General features: G+C 44.4%; 1 protein-coding gene across 2 annotated transcripts in view; it reads right to left on the bottom strand.

Annotated features, from left to right (window-relative positions):
- The window catches only part of bag6l (BCL2 associated athanogene 6, like), an 18,168-nt gene extending 5,637 nt beyond the window's left edge, over positions 1 to 12,531 (bottom strand). The window contains exons 1-22 of one of the 2 annotated variants that reach the window (XM_017482419.3): positions 12,383 to 12,531; positions 11,995 to 12,078; positions 10,830 to 10,947; positions 9,127 to 9,365; positions 8,834 to 8,905; positions 7,807 to 7,929; positions 7,535 to 7,692; positions 6,101 to 6,230; positions 5,772 to 5,975; positions 5,374 to 5,596; positions 5,051 to 5,110; positions 4,498 to 4,811; positions 4,324 to 4,399; positions 3,646 to 3,959; positions 2,922 to 3,195; positions 2,634 to 2,803; positions 2,174 to 2,227; positions 1,978 to 2,080; positions 884 to 1,008; positions 615 to 749; positions 459 to 527; positions 143 to 343 (exon numbers count right to left, since the gene is read on the bottom strand). In XM_017482419.3, the coding sequence (XP_017337908.1) occupies positions 143 to 343; positions 459 to 527; positions 615 to 749; positions 884 to 1,008; positions 1,978 to 2,080; positions 2,174 to 2,227; positions 2,634 to 2,803; positions 2,922 to 3,195; positions 3,646 to 3,959; positions 4,324 to 4,399; positions 4,498 to 4,811; positions 5,051 to 5,110; positions 5,374 to 5,596; positions 5,772 to 5,975; positions 6,101 to 6,230; positions 7,535 to 7,692; positions 7,807 to 7,929; positions 8,834 to 8,905; positions 9,127 to 9,365; positions 10,830 to 10,947; positions 11,995 to 12,072 (3,240 nt within the window). In that variant the 5' untranslated portion in view covers positions 12,073 to 12,078; positions 12,383 to 12,531. The remainder of the gene's footprint in view (positions 1 to 142; positions 344 to 458; positions 528 to 614; positions 750 to 883; positions 1,009 to 1,977; positions 2,081 to 2,173; positions 2,228 to 2,633; positions 2,804 to 2,921; positions 3,196 to 3,645; positions 3,960 to 4,323; positions 4,400 to 4,497; positions 4,812 to 5,050; positions 5,111 to 5,373; positions 5,597 to 5,771; positions 5,976 to 6,100; positions 6,231 to 7,534; positions 7,693 to 7,806; positions 7,930 to 8,833; positions 8,906 to 9,126; positions 9,366 to 10,829; positions 10,948 to 11,994; positions 12,079 to 12,382) is intronic. The other variant, XM_017482420.3, reaches the window with a different exon arrangement.

Raw genomic sequence — 12,531 nt, 5'->3', positions numbered from 1 at the left:
ACACACACACACACACACACACACACACACACACACACACACACACACACCTTTTACACCTTTTCCTCATTCAGCTTTAAATGATTTATGATAATGCAAGGGGGGGAAAAAAAAGAAGATTATAAGCACTTATAAGTCTTACAGGTGGGACGGCTGCTGCCCATGGCTCCGCCTCCGCTCCAGACCCCTCCCTCCCATTAGCTGCCATTCCAGCAGGTTCGCGTGTGTTTACCGAGGATGGCCTGTGAAGAGGCGTGAGATCTGGAGCTGGCTGTCTAGTGTCAGTTCTCTCTCCTGAAGATGCCATGGCCTCCTCTGCAGTGGTGGCAGGTGCTGGAGACATCTGTAAATGATACAAAGACAATTTAAAACAACATATTGTTGTTTTGTGACCACCAGAAGATCACAAAGAGCACTACTAATCAAACAGAGATCTCCTGCATGCGATCTGCTCTCACCTCCACGTTCTGGCTCTCCGTCTGCTGGACTGTCTCTGTATTCGACTCCAGTCTCGCGTCAGAATCAGGCTGGAGATAAAGAAATATATTCAGAACCGTACGCGTGCACAAATGAAGCTTTCGGTATTCTGAAGCACAGATGTATGAGAACCTGACCTGCGTGTAGAGAACATAATGCTGGATTTGGTCCTCTGTAACCGGGTTATGGTCCAGGATCACATGCAGTCTCATGGACATCATACTGGTCAGCCAGTTCACTAGACTGGGATTTACTTCTGCAGACATCCTTCTCTGCGTACATACACACACGCATCCAGTTTAGCTGGGTTAAAATGAACCAAGCAGGACCACGAATGCTTAAATAAGCACTTTGGTTTCGGGTGAATCGGTCGCATATGTATAAGGTGACGTGCGGGAGAACTAACAATGCGATGGTTGATGACCGCCGTAAGCGCCCTCTGCTCGCCTCTTAAACAGTACAGATTGAGAGCCAGACACTCAAACAGACCCTGAGTGCAGAGTAACAGCAAGCGAGGACCAAACGTGTGATCTGGAAAGAACAAGTAGGCATTCGTTAGACGCTTAAGACTTCCTGGCGTTAAAATGGAGATCTGAATGATTCGGTATCTTATTGTCGGTGCAATATTCGATTTTGTTTATTACTTATGTGTACAAATAACCTGGAAGATATTTAAAACATGATAAAGAAATATTAGTTTAATCCATGGCCTCAGCACAGGTGTACTACGTGGCTGAGAAAACTCATTTGGAAAACTGACTGGGGGTAAAATAATAATAATAATAATAATAATAATAATTCAAATGTCAAACCTAACTACATAAGAGACCTAATCTTGATTTTTCTTTTGTTTAAGACAAATCTTGTATGGTGTAATGCGCCTTTAACAGTACTTTTACTACTTTTTTTTTAACCCCAATTCCAAAAAAGTTGGGACGCGGTGTAAAATGTAAATAAAAACAGAATGCAATGATTCGCAAATCTCATGAACCCGCATGTTATTCACAATAGAACATGGAAAACATCAAATGTTTAAACTGAGGAAATGTACCATTTTAAGAAAAAAAAATAAATAGTGATTTTGAATTGGATGGCCGCAATACAGCTCAAAAAAGTTGGGACAGGGGCGAGAAAAGGCTGGAAAAGTAAGTGTTACTAAACAGAAACAGCTGGAGGTTAATTGGCAACAGGTCAGTAACATGATTGAAAAAGAGTATCTTAGAGAGGCAGAGGCCCAACGTTTTTGGACTTGGGGTTGTAAAATGACTGTTTCAAAATCGAGGTGTCGTTATTTATACTTGCACTCTTAAGCTACTGAGATTTAGATTCAACTCCATTGATTCAAGTGACCAGGCATCAAGGGTTATGAGTGTTATTATAACCAAACAAATTATAACCTTTAAAAGCGGTTCATTGTGAGGACCACGACCACAGCAGCATCATTAAAAACTTGAGCACAACATGTTTAAATCGTTGCGTTGTACTTCTAGATGCGAGTACCTGTACAGCGGAGAATGTGCGTTGCCATGCGGGTGAACTGCTGTCTGAGGAAGGACATGTTAGTCTGGATGATGTCCACTCCCTCTCTCACTGTGACTGTGGACTGAATCACATGAACCAGAGAAAATATCAGCCACCTGTTCAAGTGAAACAGTTTCGAAATCACAGCTTTTAGACGATTTAAATACGGACGTACAAAACTCTCAGCGATGTACTCCTCCAGTCCATTGATGAGATCTTCAGCAGCGGTCTAAAGAGAAATGTTAAAGTGTCATTAGGCTCAAGGACTTCTAGACACTTTAAGAATGAAACGATCTATTAAATTGATAGATTATTGGGAAGGGGCACCTTTGGGAAAATCCTATAACAGAACAGAACGCTTTGAGGAAAATAATCCGTTTCAGGGGGATAACGGTCCAACGCAAAGCAACACACCACCCTGTCACTGATTATTTTTCTATAACAGTACACAGGTCGTGTTTTATTCCTTACAGTGTTTACTGACGTAGGCAATTGTTGCCTACAACTAGCCCCTAGAAAGTAAAGATAATATGCACTCTGTCATTATTCTGCACAATCATTCTAGCTTGCTAATGGGATTGTAAAGATGGCTTCCCCACAAGAGAACCAGAGCAGGCGGCATATCCTAGTCTTACAGCAATATTGGCATCAGTAGGCTCTCGTCCATTGAGATAGTGCTCGTTGAAGAAGGTAGCGAGTTCTGGCTGGATACGACTCAGAGGCTGAGGGTTGCCATGCAGCAACACCACCATATCCACCATGGAGAAACTCTGACACACCAGAGACAGCAAATCTCCAAAGAATCCTGTCACAAAGACAGAGGAAATAGGAATGATAAATGATAGACATGATTCTCTTTAACAATGTCGGGAGAATACACACATATCAAGGAGCATGTCTAAACTTTACAACCACTCACTCACCCACAGCATCTCCAGCTCCAGGAGTGAAGAGGTTGCTGGTTTGAGAAAGTCTCTGAATGAATTGGGCGATGCTCTCGCTGTTTCCCTGACCGGCTCCTAGAGAACCCATCATGGTGGACAGCACGCCCTGCACGATGCCTGTGAACAGCTCTGGGCTAAGCGTCTCCCCTCCTCCGCTGGGAGGACGAGGAGGGTTCAGAGACGGGCCAGATGGAGCAGAGGAAGCAGGCTGAGGCTGCTGGCTCGGGGGAGGAGGAAACACAGGCTGATTGGCCTGGAAGGAAGTCAGGAAGAACATGAGTTTTGTGTAGATCTACACACAGTGAAAATTAGTGTTGCTTTTGTAAATAACTGGACAGAAGTTCTCTGTATCTGTAAAAACTCTTCAATCGATGTGAAATGTATCTGATGAGGTTGTAAGGTAAAAGAGCAATAATTTACGGAATGTAATTCTTATATTTTGAGATACTGGATTTTTGATTTCCAAGCTGTAATCATCGAGATTAAAACAAAAAAGCTTGAAATATTTCACTTTATGTGTAATGAATCTAGAATATATGAAAGTTCCACTTTTTGAATTAAATTATGGGGAAAAAAAAAACTTTTCCACGACATTCTAATTTTCTGAGATGTGCATTAATCGTATCTGTCAAAATGAATTGCCTTTACTTGCAGGTACTCATGACATTCTAATTCTGTACATTTTCATGAAATCAACACTGACCTGGATAAACTCAGACATGCCCTGGATGAAGGCCGGCACACCGGGCATCGTCACTGTAATGGAAGGAGAGCCTCCGGAAACACTCCCACCTACTCCTGCGGCCCCACCCAAGAGAGAGCCCAACAGGTGGGGCAAGTTCTCATCCGGACCCTCGTTCTGTGACTGGCCCGTGGAGGCTGTGCTGGTAGTGTTAGAAGAGGTAGGTGTAGATGTATTGGCTGATGAGGAAGGAACAGTTGAGGAGGAGGAGGAGGAGGAGGACGAGGTAGAGAAGGAGAACGAATGGGTTGAAGAGCCAGTGGATGTTTGATCACCTGGTGAAAAAACAGGACATTTTTAGTGTTTTAGCTGAAGAGCCAGAGTCGCTGTAGGTTTCCATTCCACCTGTGTAAATCAATCTATCTTGACTTTTGATTGATTATCAGGTGTGGCTCCTGCTTGATTGGACAGATCACCCCAAGCATCTGCCCCAAGTAATTTATCAAAGCGCGAGAAGGTAGATGAGGCTCGGCTAGATAACGGCGCTGATAGTTGATCCTTGTTGTTCACGATTTCACATTCATGGTTGTCACGGTTGATGTGTGTTGCCTACAGTATTCTTCGGACCTTGAGGAAGATTTTGCATTTACGTGCTGTGGGTTTTAAAGGAGTAGAACCTGCCTATAACCAGAGTCTCACCTGTGTGCGTCGGCATTAGCAGCTGCCCGACCAAACCGCTCACCATCTGAGTTAGAGGAGAATTAGCCAAGGGGCCCTAGTGAAGACATTGAGAAAGGTTATATTATCCTATTAATGTTACAATACAAACAGGACATGTCGAAACCAAACAAAACGTCTGCGATTACTCCCCACCTGTGCAGGTTGTTGGCCGGTGGTGGGTGGTACCGACGCACGCAGGTTGATGGTAGCTGTCCTGGTGCCGGCAGGCTGAGGAATCCGTGGGGTAAAGGTGGGTCGGGTGATGACAACTCTGGCTTGTGGAGGTGGTGGAGGAGCAGCTGGTGCTTCTCCGTTTGAGGCGTTTGGTGCAGGAGTGCCTGACTGATGTCCGTGGTGACCAGCTGAGGCTGCGGTGGCCATAGCAGCAGCCTGCTGGGAGATCTGATGCACGATGGCCTGCATGAACTCGGGAGGCAAGCCAGGGATGTGCATGGGTGGGGTGGAGCCTTTGAAGGACAAAAGAGAGTTCAAAACAAAACTAAACTACACCTCGCTACCAAAGAGAGCTCTACAGTACACGGGGTAATGTAGCATGTTAAAGTGACAGCCGACATGTTGCAAGTAAAGATGTTTGTTGCAAATAAGCCATCACAAACTCATAGACCCTGGATATTGCTGCGTTAAAGCCTGTTAATGTCAGCGTGTCTGCGTTTGGTGTTCACTGTGAGGAGCAGTGGACACTGACCAGTCTGTCCAGCAGCGTTGGGATTCTGTTGGCCTGGGGCCTGAGCTCCACTGCCTGAATCTGTTGCACAAAAATGCACAGATCAGTGGCTAGCGTCAACGCCAATGCCTCGCAATCCAGGTCTGAGAGCATTCCCCCTCTATAGGGATTTGGATCAACAATACGAGATCGAATGAACCAGGAAAGATTGGCATGTCTTTCTGCTCCAGAATTTGTGACACTTGAATAGTTTCAGACCAGGAATGGATGGCTAGACTAAAAGTTGTGTGATTTAAAAACAACACCACCCCCCCGACACACACACGCAGTTATCAGACACTTACCATCCAGGTTCATCTGCATCATCACCACAGGCTCCATGGTCTGCTGAGTGATTCTGATAAGATGAGGCGTCCCCTGACCAGGCATCTGATTGGCTCCATTGGGTTGAGAGGACGGTGCCTGATCCTGCTCCTCTGACTGGCCAGACGGTTGAGATGGCTGAGGCTGACCTTCACCTGCCTGTCTGCCATTAGAGGTCATTGTAACAGCGGTTCCGATGTTCATCTATCGAAAACGACATCAGGAAATTGAATCGGAAGAAGAGTCAAAAGTGTATAGTTAAGTCCAACAATAGCTGGTGGAACAGTAGAGCAGAGAACCACGACGTTAAAATAATCTTGCAATGAATCCCTGATGCACTTTTAATAGTAACTATTAAAACATATGAAAGACAGCTCACTGGTATTGGTATATGGGGCAGAGCGCTCTGCAGCACAATAGGTGACGTGTAGTGGGTTATGGGCCGAACCACATGTAGGTGGCGGGGAGGCTGTGCGGCCAGGTTGCACCGTACATCGCTCAACGCGACCAAGGTGTTGCCGAGAAGCCGAAGGGACTCGCCGACTACGTTGAGGGTGCGCTGGTCTTCATCGCGCTCTTGTGTCTGTCGCACAAAGGACAGACACAGGAAATGGGTTTATACTTAACAAAAATTCCTTGGGTTCCTGAAAAGGTTCAGTCATGAAACAAGGCAAAATCTGAAACAGAAGAAGGGACTGTAGCACATACGTTGTTGTTGTAATCAGCAGTACTGGCTGCTCCCAGGATGGAATGAGTTCTCTCCATGAAGGGGCGGAGCCTTTCCTCCACCCGCCGCACTTCTGAGAGCACCTCCATCAGCTCTGAAGGGCTTGGGTGACTGAGGACACGGACGAAGGCAGAGAGTCAACGGCACTGTTCTCACGTTTTTGGTTTGACCTCACAAAAGCACACGACCGCTTTACTTTATAGCACAAACACTTTATGTTAACGATAAAGTGCAGTAAAGGGTACGGTTTAAAGGAATAACTGCAGTGTTTTCCCAACCTGATAAATATCTACTGCATCTGTAGTCCATGTTTAATTACCACAGACAAGAACCTCAACTCGTTCCTTTGTACTTAGAAAAGAATAGAAAAATGTGAATTTACTGTAAAAGCACTTAAAATGGAAGTGTAATGGTATGAGGTGCCAAACTGGACAAAAGTGAAGTGAATGGGGAGAGACAGAACGACAAGTGAAAGTACGCAAGAGAGACCGAGTGTGTGAGACCGACCAGTCTCTCTCGCGCACCTTCCCTCCCTCTCGCGGACACACTCGGTCTCTCTCGCGCACCTTCCCTCCCTCTCGCGGACACACTCGGTCTCTCTCGCGCACCTTCCCTCCGTCTCGCGGACACACTCGGTCTCTCTCGCGCACCTTCCCTCCCTCTCGCGGACACACTCGGTCTCTCTCGCGCACCTTCCCTCCCTCTCGCGGACACACTCGGTCTCTCTCGCGCACCTTCCCTCCCTCTCGCGGACACACTCGGTCTCTCTCGCGCACCTTCCCTCCCTCTCGCGGACACACTCGGTCTCTCTCGCGCACCTTCCCTCCCTCTCGCGGACACACTCGGTCTCTCTCGCGCACCTTCCCTCCCTCTCGCGGACACACTCGGTCTCTCTCGCGCACCTTCCCTCCCTCTCGCGGACACACTCTGTCTCTCTCGGACACACTCGGTCTCTCTCGCGCACCTTCCCTCCCTCTCGCGGACACACTCGGTCTCTCTCGCGGACCTTCCCTTCCTCTCGCGGACACACTCGGTCTCTCTCGCGGACCTTCCCTCCCTCTCGCGGACACACTCGGTCTCTCTCGCGCACCTTCCCTCCCTCTCGCGGACACACTCGGTCTCTCTCGCGCACTTTCCCTCCCTCTCGCGGACACACTCGGTCTCTCTCGCGCACCTTCCCTCCCTCTCGCGGACACACTCGGTCTCTCTCGCGCACTTTCCCTCCCTCTCGCGGACACACTCGGCCTCCCTATTCTCTTCACTTTTGTCCAGTTTGGCACCTCATATAATGGCAGGTGTTGGGGCAGTCAATAAATACTATGCAGAGGATTATGTGAGCAAAATGTTTACAGAAGGAACAAGGTAGCTCGTGTCATAATCCTTTAATTATCTAACAGGGCGAGAGGTTTTCTTACTTTGGTCCAGAGTGAGGAGGGCCTTCTGTTTGCGTGGAGGTGGAGGAAGAGGAAGAAGAGGCAGGAGGTGGAGGTGGGGAAGTGTCCATTGGTTGCGCGGATGAAGAGGAATCTGCAGGCACCTGCTGGCTGGATCCTTCACTCGCTTGTTGAGGACCCTGAAACAAGATAATTATAACAAGATTCACCTAAGAAAAATACAAAGACTACATTTAGTAGAAAAGAAAGCATTTCTAATGCTTGTTTACAAACGCCAGGAAAAAAATACACACCTCCAGTCTGTTAATTAAAGATTGAGTCTCTCGCAACAAGTTTTCCGCCAACTGGAGCCTTATCCTCGGTTCGCTTTGAGCCGACTGGTCCAAGTTAATACGCACATCCACAGATCCGTTGCTCTGAATAACATTTTAGTTAAAACTCATTATAAACAAGCTAAAACATTGCAAGTTTGGTAACAAATCATTAGATAAAGACACATTAAGTATTTTACCTGTGACCCACTAGTTCTTAAATTCTCCAAAGATATAGTAAACCTTGATTGAGGCTTTTAGAAAGAATTTAATCTATGGAAACCAGTATGAATCAAGTGGTGTGCGTGAACAACAAAGCAGAGCAGAAATATAGACAGTAGTAGTGTCCCAAATGACCTACTATACACTGTGCACTTACACTATGCACTATATGCTCTACCGTCTAATGTATGAATTTTAGAAAGGTAGTCTCAAATGCAAGACTAACAGTTTTTTATTAACCCAACATTTCCGGTTTGGATTCTAAGCAAATCCGAGCCAACGTCACCGTCTGGTAGCCCCTCCCCTTTCCCGCTACATTAGCAAAGTATGTGATTTGGGACGCACCTAATGACTGTATGTTCAAATACAGACAACTGAAACCTTTTTCTTTTCCCCCTGAGTGATGAACTAGAGCGAAAAATAATGATCGAGTGCTTTTCAGGATATAGTCAGTACTTTTATAACATGTCCACTCTTACTAAAAGAGCTGAGCACAGGTTGTGAAGCACGTGCGGAGTCACGGAGAACGAGCGGGTAGTGAGTGAGTGTCTACACCTGTGTGGTTAATGCAATACTATTTATGCTGTGTGAGTCAAATAAATACAGAAATAAATCAATAAACAAACAACTAGATAGCTAGCAAGCAACCATCATTATTTCCTTGACATTCTTTTAGCCAAAGTAAATCCTGAGATACATACTGCACAAGATGAAACTTTCTTTACGTATCGCCTACCTCTAATTACAAAGTGTTAAGATGGTACTGCTTTGTAGACATGTTGCTTACCCCAGTGCTTGTGTTGACTCTGGCATTTCGCCCTCCTTCCCCAACACCAGCCATCATCTGCTGCACAGACATCTAAACGCAGAGACAACACATACAGAATCTTTTTTTGACACGTACCTAGAGATTATGCGTATTCTTTCTCGATACAGTACAAACATAAAATCTCAGCTTGTGGGCCATAGTAAATCGTCGTAGGTGTGATGGCGTTTCTACTTCTACCCAGTTCATACATTTATTTCCCATGCGCACCATCACTCACTGATTCAGATGTCCGAGACTATAAATATAGTAACCTGAATCTGCTGGGGGTCCAGGATGTTCACCGGGAGGTTAAAGGTGCCCAGCATGACGTAGCTGTTACCGTTGCGGTCATGTGGCACTCCTTGGGAGGTGGAGGTAGACGAAGGAGTCGAGCCAGATGATGCCTCTCCGACTCCTCCTGATGAGCCAGACACAGCATCTCCTCCACCTCCGGACTGCGTGGTTTGAGGAGGAGCCCGCTCGACGAGATGAATGACCTTCCCATCAACATCTGAGAAAGAGCAAGAGTGTTGACATGAAACAGTTGGACTAAATGTGCTGTATCGGGTTGTGGCTTCGAAACAATCCGACACCCGTCTCCACGGTGACACCTAGTGGTCCCTTGCAGGTGTTGACCTGAAACAACCTTGACGACGAGTCAGACAAGCATTGACGAATTATAACCCATAACCTAATGTTGTTTGTGTCAAACAAGGACGTGTGGGAGAGTGTTCTCGCCTGGCGTGCTGCTGCCTTTGGTTCGAATCCCGGGTGAAGTGTCCCTGTCCACATTTAAAAATGTAACAATTTGTGGTATTTTTATTGTTGTGGTATTTTTTTTTTAATGTGTTGAGTTTTTAACATCTGTCTGATAACCACACAAGCTTGGTTTTATAACCTGTAGGCTGTACGTTATTTTGGTCACAAAAAATGAAGATTAATAAATGCAAAACTGTCCAAATTCTCTCTCTCTCACCTACATAATAACCCACATAATCTTGCCATGTCTTCTTTATACTTAAATCAGGAAATTTGTAGGGATTTCATGTCAGATGATTAACAAGGCATCCACTGACCATGGATCAGTACAAACCCTATTGAATCATTTCAGTTTTATAAACCTACATAATAAAACTGACTGGAAAACAGTTCAAATGATATATTTAAACACTGGTTCTTTGGTTCACCAGGAGATCAACACCCTCTAGTGGAAAACCGTCAACATTTCGAAACATTTCAAAACAGTAATGACGGAACAAAGCCTCATTTGCTGAACCACGTGACTCACCCAATGTGATACATGCGCCGAACCACTGATTCGAAACAAAAGATTCGCAAAGGTTTCGAAGCTTCATGAAGAAGGGTTTTGAAATCGGCCATCACTATTTAGTATTCTTTCTGTCCAGAATATTTTATATTCAATAATAGGTTAATTAAATCTCTATACACTATCTGTCACAATTGCTAGCTTTTTACTGAGATTAAGTTTAATATTGAGGTGTGATGCTGATGAACACAGCCAACTAGTAAATAATGCTACCTAATATGCAACCTTAATAATGTTATGTTAACTAGCAGGACATGATGAACTAATTACAAACACAAATAACCATTAAACCTTTTTTCCCCCAAGGTTTTTATAATTAGGTTCTACCATATAGGAACAAATATTGGCAATCCATATTTTTGACTTTGTCAATGAATTTAACATGTATGCCTCTGATACTGCGGATTTAAAACAATATAATAAAATAAAGTGCAAGAAATCTGTGTCTAACCAGGCTGAATCATCATATTAAATTATTAGGGTTTAAATACAAAGAAATCATCTTCATTATCATCGTGACAACCCTGAATATCAGCATAGTGTAGAACTGATTATCGTGTATACCAGGTTCAGAGGTTCTCCTGAAGCGTAACGTCAGATGAAATCTTCAGCTCAGTGAAGAGTTGCTACGTGAGAAGGGAAACTTACTGTATTCGGTCAGTGTCCTGTCATCCTGCAGCACCCTGCCCTGGTAGATCAGCCTCTGTTTATCCACTGGGATCTCGACCGAGGAGGCAATGTGCTCCTTAAACTCCTGCACCGTCCACTGAGAGGAGAGACGGGTTCAGGCGTTAGTCAAAATATTGTAATATCAAATACAGTAATGTTATCTTCTTGCATCGTTCTCCAACATTCCCGATAGTTTGACGTCTGATCTCCTCAAATTTCAACGCTGACTAGAGATTGAGAGTGAAACGGTTATACTATACAGTACAGGTTTGTGTAATCTGAGTGATTTTGACGTGCAGTGTTTAGCCCTCTGGAGTTGGTTGTATTGTACGCACCAGTCACATCATTCACATTCACACACAAACTCGCTGAAACTATGGAGGACCAAACCTGCAGAAATAATAAATAAATATATAAATAAATACATAAACAGACAAAGAATAATAGGAAAATAAATAAAGGAAAAAATGACTTGATAAAACATATGTAATTCATTTTTAAATACATTTAATTCTAAATTACTTTTTTCCTTCATTTATTATTTTCTGTATTTATTTTGATTCTTTTAAAAATGTTTATTTATTTATGTTTTCCATGCCTCTCTCTTTATTTTATTATTCTTTATTTTTATTATTTATTTATGCGTTCATTTATTTTTGGGATTTATTTATTCCCGCATGTATTTATTTCCACGTTTATTTCTTTTCACTTTTCCGTGTGCAACATGCAAATGAGGAGGCAGTCCTTAATTAGACGATACTGAGCACGCCCAGGAGGTGTTCTATTATTATTACAGTGACTGGTTGTCTTTTTAACTTTGGTTTAGTGGTTAGCACATTCGCCTCACACCTCCAGGGTCGGGGGTTCAATTCCCACCGTGGCCTGTGTGTGTGGAGTTTGCATGTTCTCCCCGTGCTGCGGGGGTTTCCTCCCCCAGTCCAAAGACATGCATTGTAGGCTGTTTGGCGTGTCCAAAGTGTCCGTAGTGTATGAATGTGTATGTGATTGTGCCCTGCGATGGATTGGCACCCTGTCCTTGTGCCCCATGCTCCCTGGGATAGGCTCCAGGTTCCACATGACGCTGAAGGATAAGAGGTACAGAAAATGGATGGATGGATTATTAATCGATATTTGACATGTTCACCTCTCCTCGGACTGTGTAGCTCCTGCTCTGAGAGTCCAGAGTTTTAACAGTCACAGTAATATTTCCAGACTCCTCCATGGACCCCTGCATATACACACACACACACACACACACACACACCATGTGTGGAGTTAATTATAATAACACAAATCGGACATCCAAGGGTTAGCACTGCTCTCTATATGAAGTGTAACATTAAAGCAAACAGCATAAGAATGAAACTGAGTTTATAGTCTCTAAGGTACCTTTAACGCTTATAGACACATAAACACTGGCATTCATTGTGAGGTCGCTACCGGGTTAGCTTCGCTAACATAGGCGCTTTTAAATATCTCGACGTAAATGCAAAAGAAAACCACGAAACACCATGTCCACATGGATAACATACCTTATTTTCTTCTACTATTATAATAAAACAACAGCGTCAGCCTCTCAATCCCAGTGCTGTGATACCAGCTAGCTCGCTAAAGCTAACCAATCCCTCTACCAGTTCCGTACAATATCCACTATCCGGCCCACTTCCAAACGTATCCATGC

The sequence above is a fragment of the Ictalurus punctatus genome, chromosome 12, assembly GCF_001660625.3.
Source record: "Ictalurus punctatus breed USDA103 chromosome 12, Coco_2.0, whole genome shotgun sequence".
In the NCBI taxonomy this organism is placed as follows: domain Eukaryota; kingdom Metazoa; phylum Chordata; class Actinopteri; order Siluriformes; family Ictaluridae; genus Ictalurus; species Ictalurus punctatus.
The sequence above is the reverse complement of the archived record's forward strand: the minus strand, read 5'-3'. Positions and strand labels throughout refer to the sequence as shown.